At 48.1% G+C, this 10,155-nt stretch overlaps 2 protein-coding genes across 2 annotated transcripts; one reads left to right on the plus strand and one right to left on the minus strand.

The window, feature by feature from the left end:
• Positions 1-4,040: 4,040 nt before the first annotated feature.
• On the minus strand, positions 4,041-5,263 carry PUNSTDRAFT_133393 (uncharacterized protein; the record flags this gene model as incomplete). Its single annotated transcript, XM_007382817.1, has 6 exons — positions 4,041-4,199; positions 4,245-4,395; positions 4,451-4,816; positions 4,878-5,023; positions 5,086-5,150; positions 5,218-5,263. The coding sequence occupies 6 exons, from the start codon at positions 5,261-5,263 to the stop codon at positions 4,041-4,043; spliced, it is 933 nt and encodes a 310-aa protein (XP_007382879.1).
• Positions 5,264-6,468: 1,205 nt separating this feature from the next.
• On the plus strand, positions 6,469-9,808 carry PUNSTDRAFT_133394 (uncharacterized protein; the record flags this gene model as incomplete). Its single annotated transcript, XM_007382818.1, has 15 exons — positions 6,469-6,497; positions 6,556-6,729; positions 6,779-6,853; positions 6,913-6,964; positions 7,016-7,038; positions 7,097-7,138; positions 7,190-7,252; positions 7,306-7,359; positions 8,505-8,543; positions 8,605-8,718; positions 8,780-8,872; positions 8,926-9,227; positions 9,282-9,332; positions 9,381-9,500; positions 9,549-9,808. The coding sequence occupies 15 exons, from the start codon at positions 6,469-6,471 to the stop codon at positions 9,806-9,808; spliced, it is 1,491 nt and encodes a 496-aa protein (XP_007382880.1).
• Positions 9,809-10,155: the final 347 nt, after the last annotated feature.

Raw genomic sequence — 10,155 nt, forward strand, 5'->3', positions numbered from 1 at the left:
TTTGACGCGGGTGTCTACGTGTTGTGCAGGCTCGGAACTCGCCAGTATCAAGATACCGACATGCGAACCATCATAGGAGCTTTTCTGGGGAGAGAATACTGTTACAGACGATGCTGTATTGGACGTGTTTCGGAGAGCGGTAGGACGGCGGCGAAGGAAATCGGGATGTTGTACAGAGAATCGTATAGCTATCGGTCTCATTCAAAGAGGAAAACTGTCGACGTGACACTATCTTACAAGGGGATGCGGTATGTACTTCGATTCGAGATTTTACAACGTATGGGCGGATCTACTTTGTTTGTTGAGGGTTTTGCTGTTGATTTTGTGGAAGTGAAATCAGAGGACGTTGTAGATTTGTCTGTCGGAATCCATGTGTTCAAGCTACTAACGACGTGTCAAACGGGCCATGAGGAGCGTATAGGGGAAAGAACGCACACGGATCGTCATTCGGAAAGGATGGCAACAGTCCTTTGCGATGTAGCGGCGATCATCGTAGAGTTGGCGATACATTTGAACGTGACAGATGAGGTCGGCGTCATGACTGCGGAAAATATATCAGGATGGTTTTTACGAAAGGAATTAGTGGATGTAAATTCTTACAACATCCAAGTGGGTCCGTAATGCAGCTCGAGCACTTTTTGGTAGTGATTGTCTAAGCGTTTCCTCTGGATGATTCGTTTGTACATACGCTTGAGAGCGTATACAAGGCGGTCTTCGTGGAGGATGTAGACGTGTTGCAGTACCTTGGAGGTCACGATCGAGAAGCATATGTAGGGCCTACCGACGACGTTGAATCGAAGTCGCCAGTTCGTGATGTGTACGGGGTCGGTGAAAAGGACAGGTGAAATCGCATTGATACGTTTGTCGGTGAACATGACACGTTCTTCGAAAGAACGGTGCAAGGAGATTCGCAACGAATGATTATCATCAATCCACCGTGAGTGGCTGGGGAAATCGTCCTCGATGTCGTCACATAGGGAATTGTGGAATGTCCAACCATTTTCACCGAATTCTTTCATAGTGGCTGCATCTCGACGACCGTTGAGTGTAGTGAGGAGAGCAACCTTCGATTCGAACGTCGCGCGAGGGTAGAGGGAATACGCTTGCTCGTAGCTAATGACGTTCATACCGGCCGCTGCAGTGTTCATATTTTAGCTGTGAATGGTCGATCGCGAGGAAGAAATGCATACTGCATGAGAGATGGAGAATTGGAGCGATTGCGGCATTGGTAGATTCGATGACGTTAATGATTTTCTGTCCGTCGGGGAGTACGGTCTTGATGTATGTATGAAGTCGATAGTTACCGCGGTCGTTGGTAGTAGTATTGAACAGAGGTCCTGAGTAATCGCAGAGAAAGAGCCTCGTGGTCTGTCCTGAGCTGGACTGGTGGATAGCAGAGCGACGGATATCGGCCGGTGTTGTGCGCCGGTAACCTTCGTTGTTTATGAAGGCCGTAACCTGGTCGAACCGTTGTCGTGGAATGTACAGATCAAGATCGACGACGTCGAGTCCGAGACGTCCGATGAAATTGAGTGCGAATCTGCCGGCGATGAGAGTACCTGTGAAATACTGCAGGCGACGGAAGCTCAGTGGATCGGTAAAAAAAGGCGCGAGGTGATTGTTGATTTTGTACGTGCGACGAATGTTGTCCTTGACACTTTGGTAGAAAAGCTGATTAGTGGCAGCGATCGTTATAAGCGTGCCCGGGGAACATTCGGTAAGGACCATGTCGCATAGTTCGTCGTTGTGCATGACCTGGCGGAATAAATGAGAGAGCCGTTCCATATCTGGTACACGGATTGTCTGTTTATATTGTGGTTGTTCGGTGAGCACAGTTGGTATCGAACGGTAAGACCATGATACCTGGACACGCGGCATGAGGTTTTTGAAATGTGGTAAAGGTGAAGACGTCTTGTTGTTCGTTGGAGGGATGTGTGTATCTGTAACAGATATATGAGGTGGTTGCGTCGGTGAAGTTCGTCGGCACGGTTAAGATACAGGTTGATAGGAATAATATCGAGGGGAAGAATGAAGGTTCGATCGCGGCAGGATGCATGATATTGAACATAGACGTCTTTGAATGAATGAAATGCGGATGCGGTAGTAATTGAGCTTCAGTAGATTCGGATTGCTCATGATGTGCATCGTGAAGTAATATTGGGAAGAAGAGTGGGACGTGTAGATTACGTTGGGCTGGATTTGGCCGCTGTGGGACGGTAGGCGAAAGAATCGTATCAGATGATTGTGAAGAGTACACGGTGATTGAAAAGCGGCCGCTGAAGGTTAGAGTGTGGATTGTTGGAGCACATGCCGCGCATTGGCATCTTGGTGGCGACGGTCTAGGTGTCGGCGGAAAATGTATTGGTTGACGGTGTGATTCAATTGCGATGGCTGTTATAGCGTATGATGTAGTCGCGTGTTCGAAGTAAGTGGCAGATGCACTTGAGTACCGAAATAGTAAAGAAACGAGCTTGAATTCTGATGTGTAAAGCCTGAAGCGGTGATGATGGTGTGGTGATGACAAGTCGATACGGCGTGGTATTTTGTCAGCTATGTGGTGCATGCCGGCTGAGGCTGATCGTATATAGTTGAGGTGATAATAGGTCAGTGAGTGTCGTCGTTGTTGGTGCGCGGTATCGGCCGTGTTTTGTGGGATGAGTCCTAAAAAAAGAACGGTTTAGTATGAGATATCGTGTGAAGAACAAGATAGGAAGGTTTAGTATGGGCGTGGTTCTGTTTGTGAGGCAGTGTCATGGGTTGTTGTGGTTGGAGTGATGGAAGATGGTGTGCTTCGGATAGAAGACGAGAGAGTTCAATGTGTCAACCCGTGACAGTGATCGGGCGTGTCTGAAAGTGATCGGTGTTTTCTGATGTCGATGGTGAAGTAGTCATTTGCATTTTGTTGGTCGGAATGTGGTTGTTGTGGTAATTCATGTACACGGCGAACGTTGAGTCAAGGTTGAATGATGGATCCGAGGATGATTTTGCCGAGTTAGTGGGATTGACTGGCGATGATAGGGATGAGATAGATTCCAAGAACGTTATTCTCCGGGAAATCGAAGCCGATATGTAGCTTAGTTGGAGTTATGGAGGTCGTTGGTTTGGCCTGTCGGAATTGAGTCACGGCAGTGAGTGGATTGGTGTATAGTTTGGTGCGTGCGCGGATATGCAATACCGATCAGCTGATCGTGTTCGATGGATCGCGTAGTATTTGCAAGGTTCGTTATCGAGGGGTTCGTTTGGATTTATCCAGTAGCAGAACGAACGTAGAAGGCCTTTGGGACGGTCTTGATCGGTAATAGGGTTGTTGAAGGTAAAGATTGGGTGTCTGGTGCGAACGGTTGCCGTTAGTACACGAGAGTTCTGATAAGGACGCAAGTATATCGCGGTTCTCGTTGTTCATGCTTGGTAATATATGGAACGCGAAGCATCATGGTGCCGTTGCCGTAATGTTGGATATGGTTTGTGCACACATGTGAGACGGTGGATTTGATGGCTTGAGGGTGTATTGTAGAGTATGTATCGGTTTATTCGAGTGATGTCAGGGTCAAGGTGGACGAGTGATGTGGTGCCGGGATGGTGCGGCATAATTGTAGTCATCGAAAGGTTCTGCTGGGAAATTATCCGATGGATGATAAAGTCGGAGGCATAATTTGGCTGGAAGATGTTATGTTGATTGATGTCATGTTGAATCGGTGAAGTTCGGTCGGGCTCGTTGGGGTTGGTTTGAGAGTGTTTGCATGAAAATATTCGTGGTCGGTATCGCAAGGTGATGCTGTAGCGTGTTGGCGGCCTTACCAGGTTTCTGGGATATGTATGGAGCTTTGTTGTGGGTGGTGTTGATGAGACTTGCGTTGAGGTGTTATTTATTTACTGTGGAGTATGCGGATACTATTGATGCTTCAGGTTGTTGGTGTTTGCGGTGTCAAATATCACTGTATGGAATATATTTGTGTATGTCATGAAGGCGTTGGTTCAAAACAGTACAGGTTACCCGGAAGTGTCGACAATCATAATGAATACATGAGTGTTGGTGTGGTCTACGACGATGATGTGCGATGCGCTATGTCCATCGGGATGTCGGACAGCATATACCCGTCGACGTCGTCGTCGATCTTCCTGCGCTTGGAACGGGCTGCCATTACGGTTGGGGCTATGCCAGATTGACGTTCCGATTTTGACTTGTGAATGAAAGCGTTCTAAGGAAGCGTTAGGACAGTAGCAGTGACGTTAGAACGACTCACTTCTTGAAAGGTGGTGTTCAACACGGTAATGGTTCTTAATCCGAACTCGACTCTGTATCTGTTATTTCGTGACTTTGTGGCATAGAAACAGATCTCCGCTTCGACCAAATCACCGACATTTACAGTGCCTGGGGGGGCAGGAACGATTTTCCTGAAACGTTGGATGAGTTTGATTGAAAGTCTGTAGGGTAGGACTGTAAATATACCTGGCAATGTGGTCGAGGTGGAATATTTCGATAGAGTTGTCGTCCAAGTGCAGGGCGTTGCCTTTCAGCCTTTGAAGGATTTTGGATGGGTCGAGTTCGTTTGAGATAGGGAGTTCGCGAGTGGTCGCATCGACACCGTCGGCGTTCGGTTTGGTGAAAATGGCGTTGGAGAGATGCAAAGCCGAGTATGTTGCATCGTTGATGTGGATGATAGATTGGCTGAGAGGAAATATGGAGTCGGGAGGAAGATAACGCTTGAAGATGTTGTAGATGGTGGCGCGCGTGTCGAGGAAGCGCTCGAATTCCTGGCTGTTGAAACCGGTGAGAACAACTGACTGCCTGAGGTTGTACCTGTTTCCGTAAGGCCTAGATTGTGCGTAGTCGTTATGAGTTTGCTGGGCGAATAGAGAGCGTTTGTTATACGTACTCGTTTATAAGCGGTAAAAGGTTGCGTTCGGCGAGGATACCTTGCATTCTGCAGACGAGTTCTTCGGTACTACCGTCAGTATGCTGATTCATTAGACGTATTTTCTTCGGGACACCAGTTTCGCGGACAGTAACGGAATCGTTATTCTGTGGATGATCGGACTGTTGTGAGTACGATTAGGACGTATATGCAATGTCAATATCCGCACATTTTGCAGGTACGGAAACTGGAATTTCGCAGTCCTACCGGTTGCAGCCTGTGTTATGTAGAGATCTAAAGATGTAACTTCGTGGGATGAGTCGACGGAAAGGTTAGAGTGAGAAAGGTTGATGTCACGGACCTGATTGTTGGATATCATAGTGACCGTTGAATATGTCGTTGGACATTGCGAGTCAGCGGAAGCGCAGTGGTGAACGATGGCGGGTATGAGTATGGGCCGCTATTTGGTGATAGGATGTGGTTAATCAAATGAATATCGTTTTTGGAGGGACGTTCTTGCTCGACGGATGTCGATTACTTTATACATGGCAGGATCCGGCCGGTCGAGGATGCTATCATTAGATCGTGTTTAGTGAAGACGGAGGACGGTTTTGTTTGAGTTCGTTTTAGGGGTCGCTGTGAGTTGATGTCATGTGATTAATGTCGAGTAGGACATGGAGCGCAGGGATGTCTTCGGAGGGTGAGGGTGGTTCGGTAATGATGATATTCTATTCGTTGTGTTGTATGAATTTGTGTAATCAATGTCAGACAGTTCGAATGCAGGGTGTATTGAATCTGTTCGCCCAGTGCTTATCTCGGTCTCGTACATTTTGGGAAGCAAAGGTTCGTGTTCTGGACCCAAATATCGTACATGGTGTTTGATAGCAAATTTGGAATTACGCGAATATCAAGAAATTTGTTGATTGTTGTTGTGCGTGAACGGTCCGTGGTGGATGGAGGCCAATTCAATGATGCGATGGTCATTTGTGACGTGGTATTGGCAGGCGAACGGGTGAGTAACGTGTCATATAGAAGTCCGGTGGGGTGGGGTTGTTGGGTATTCGACTCGCCATTTTCAGTAAAGCTATTGAATGTTGGATGATTGGAACGGTACCTTGGGTGATGGTTCCGGTAGAAGATAGGATATATGCCATGTGATGCGGTGCCGGCATGGCGATCTTAGGACGGGCAGTATCGGGCGTTCGTATGGATTTGTGGGCCTTCTTGCTTATCGCTGATATTCTTAGTTGAGCCTGGACTATCTGCAGACTTTGCGTCCGTGTTTGAGGGTGTTGTTGAGTGAGTGTGGCGTCGAAGTGGATGTCGCATCGAAGAACTTTAGTCTGGTCAGCTGTTCGCTTGCAATGAGTAATAGTGTGGAGCGTAGGATGGAAGAGACCTTAAAGTATGTGTAAAAAGATTGCGCGATCTGTTCGTGTTGGAATGGAATGAGTATAAAGATACGGCGAGTGAGGAGTCGAATGTGGTAGCGTACTCACTTCGAGTTCGTTTCCTCACTGTATACAAGGTATGTATTGTATCCGACAGTAACATGTTCGACGGCTGAGTATGTGGTTCGTTGAGCTTTAGTTCGCGTATCAAGAGAATAAACATGTCAGCACCTTTGGGCCGCGTATTGCGGTAGGCTTGTCATGACTTGCGACGGGCGTCTCGTTTAATGTTTCTGATATTGATTTAGTTCGTCTTCTACAATGAAGAGCCCTCGGGCGGAACCGTCGCCGGTGAAATCTACGAGGTTTGGTAAGCAAGCTGCGGCGGTCAAGACTCCTGTCGCGCGCAAGGAATTGCCGGCGACGGGTAAGCAGGAGTGGTTCACGGTAGAGGCTGAGATGCTCTGTGACGATGGCCCGATGTGCGTGGATTGGTGTTCATCTTCGTGACATGGTCTGACCAGTACGCAGAACGCCTCTTACGGAAGACGAGGTTCAGGATGATGAAGACGTTACGGGCTGTGGTTCACCTCGTAAAGACGCCGAGTGGGTGGTGTTCGTGTCGGGGTACGGTCGTTTTGATGTTCTAATGTGTTTAGGTGCAGGGTTTCGCATATGCCAGGAAAGCGAAAGAGGATTGAGGTTAATGAAGGAGAGGTGAGTGGTCACGTGGACTATGAGAGGCGCGTCGGGTGACGGGACTTGCAGATGCCCGTTGAATATGACTTCGGGTGAATATCGGTCGTATAGGTGATGCTTCTTGTTGTGTTGTAACTGATTTTGTTACAGAAATCTGACGCAGAAGGCGCGCCGTGAGCTGATATTACAACTGTGATGGGTGGTTTTGCCTGTGCGATCATCATCGTTGCTAATTTTTCGTAGTTTGCGAGAAGATGGAGAGGAGAAGACGTTACTGGATCAGTGGTACGAAATTCTGTCGGACAAGTGCGTGGTGGTGGCATACCTGTAGTTTATGACTCGACAGTATTCTTTGACAGAGATGTCCTCGGTAGTGTGGTGCAGGAATCGAAAACCCGCGCGGCGGTGGATGGGTGAGTAGGGGCTGTTGTGGAACGACTTGTTTGCGTTTTAATTCGGCGGTAACAGACAGACGAAGGAGATGAACTCTGATATGGACGCGTACGTGGTTCGAAACTCTATTCTGCTGCGTGATCGACGGGTTTTTTATTTAGGGCTACGCGGGCCGGCCCCGGAAGGTATCGTGTTAGCCTTGTTGTAGGCCGGACGCGGGAATGAATGGATGAAATGTATAGGAACCCTGCGCGGAAGAGACTTTCTCGGACGACGTGTGAGTCGATTTTATGATGATTCGATATCGCCCGTGAATAACGTTGGTTTGAAGCGGTTGCGCAGAAACTATTCAGGCCGTTTGATGACGGTTTCGAGTATGTGCTTGTGGGATAGCATTGCATTGTGCTTAGAAAATATGTGTGACAGGGCGGACGAGTCAGAGAATATGGATGAACCGATGACCTCTCGGTATGCTCCATGATTTTGCATTGTTGGTCACGTTACTGGAAGATTGTCGGTTGTATAGCGGAAAGCTTGCGGAGGTGGGTACCGGCGGATCAATACCTGGTGAGTGGATAATCGATGCTTGAGTATGATGTGTCGTCGTCTAACGAGTGCGTCGTTGTGTTGGACAGCCGGTGGTCGAGCGAGAAAGTCGTCGGATAAGCAGTTTGTTTCCTACCGTTGAACTGATGTATGTGGGGAGCTTACGTGTCATCTCAGGTCTGGGACACGATCTGGTGTATCAGCCGCTGTGTGAATGAAGTTTTCTACGTGTTTTTGTGTAGAGAGAGGGCGTTGTGGTTATCGGGATGACACTTACAATATTTGGTTAGGGATCGCCGTCGTCAAGTTTTGGGTCGTTTATGTACGTTTGTGCATATCTTGTTTACGGTGTATAGTGATGATCTAATTCGTTTCTCTGTCGTTTATGTAGCCCCCGAGGTTAAGGTAGAAGACCAGGCACCTGTTGACAGGAACAAGTCTTCGACGCGATCGTGAGTGGTATTTGTGGTTAATGTAGATATCTGTTGACTGATTAAAGTAGGTCTTCCAGGTCGCCTGCGCCTGTTACGGGGTCGGGGCAGGTGACATCGAATGAAATGTCGTGATATTCACAGATGGTTTAGTATAATTTTGATTGGTACTGACGTGTGTTGTGCAGATATCGCGGTTCTGGTTCGGATACGATTGGAGTGAGTCGGTACGTCCGTGTCTCTGTCGTTCGAATAGTTATACGAGGCGTTGCTGATGCTGGAATGTAGGCGGGATGTTTCTGCATCAAGGAGCCAAGACTGTGAGGTGTGGAATGCGTACAACGCCTGTGGTCTTCTTGACCCTGATTTGGAGTCGACGGTGCATGATTTGCCTCCTCTTGTGTAAGTGCGTGTGTATGATATCAAGATTGGTGGTCTGAATCATCGTATCTCGTTTTTACAGTTTGCACGAATATCACTTCGATGCGAGTGCGGATCCTGGATTGACGTTATACAGCACGTTCTACTGTTGGAATCTTCCAGAGGAGGCCATGAGGTTCGTGCATGTGAGGATCGATTGTCGTGTTCTGACGTATGGTCTCTTTACAGGGAGTTCAAACGAATTGTTACATCTGCTGGGACTGTCGCGTGTGGGAATCCGGCGAGAATGGATCCTTCGCTGTACGGACTCGTCACGGTTGCCGGGAGCCAGTATATCGGATACGATACGGACAAGGCGTCCGTATTCGTCAATGTAGGGTCGGTTCGCTCGTCGTACCTTACAGGCGATGGCAAGGAGTTGGCGAATACCAGCAAGAACATGCATGGTATAACGATCACGGCGCTCGCCTACGAGTTCAATCGCCAAGTTTCGTTTATGTTGATGATCACTGGTGACGATGATGGGAATGGTGAGTATGACTGTACCTTGCGGCGATTGTTTTTGTCTCAACGTATATATTCAGTGAGGCTTCCGTATAACATGGGGCAATTGGAGTTCAATAGTCGCCCGGGGCGTGAGTAATTCTCGTATCTCGATCGATTCCTTTAGTGACGGATAATAGTGCCGAATTGGTCGGATAGCAAGGAAAAGGCGCCGCTTGTGAAGGGAACGAGGAATGCGCCCGTGCCGGCTCCTGAACGTTTGATGCAGAACAGGACATCGCTTGGCTATGGGGAGCCTGGTAAGTGGTAAGACGACGAAGTTCGTGGATTTGTCTGATGTATTTTAGTACCGGTGTACGATGGAAGGGTGATGAAGAAAATTGTGATAGACGGAGACCGCAGTTTCAACCCTGCCAGGTTGCCGCCGTTCAGAGGTGATGTCGACGTCAATATGCTGGTCCTTGTGGGTTACGCGATCAACCGTTATGCGAGGGCCGGTGCCGTGGAAGGGGTGACGAAGTCTGATCGGGCCGATATTAGGTTGAATTTCAACCTGCTCTATGTTGTCGTGTTGGCCGATAACGATGGCGTCGAATTGGAGCTGTAGGTTGCCGACTTATGTACATTGTTAGTGCGTCTCGGTCGTCGGAAAAGAGAATAGTCTTCGTTGTTGTAGGATAAATGTGTAGTTGTATGCCTGTTGTTGTATGAGTTGATCTTTGTTTTGTATAACTATCTGATTGTAGGTACATGTGTACGAACGATGACGAGAAGAAATAATTGGCGAAGGTCATATGAGTAGAAAGGTTTAGGGCGTGGTTAGGTCCGATTGCATGGGGAAAGTCTGTTGCGACGTAATAGGGTGTTGATGTAGGATGGCCGGAGCTCAAAGTTTAAGTAAGGGGTATATATCGGTCGTCGATGGGAGGTAGATTGTCAACCGTCAGTTCTTCT

This window comes from Punctularia strigosozonata (assembly GCF_000264995.1).
Source record: "Punctularia strigosozonata HHB-11173 SS5 unplaced genomic scaffold PUNSTscaffold_5, whole genome shotgun sequence".
Taxonomy (NCBI): Eukaryota; Fungi; Basidiomycota; class Agaricomycetes; order Corticiales; family Punctulariaceae; genus Punctularia; species Punctularia strigosozonata.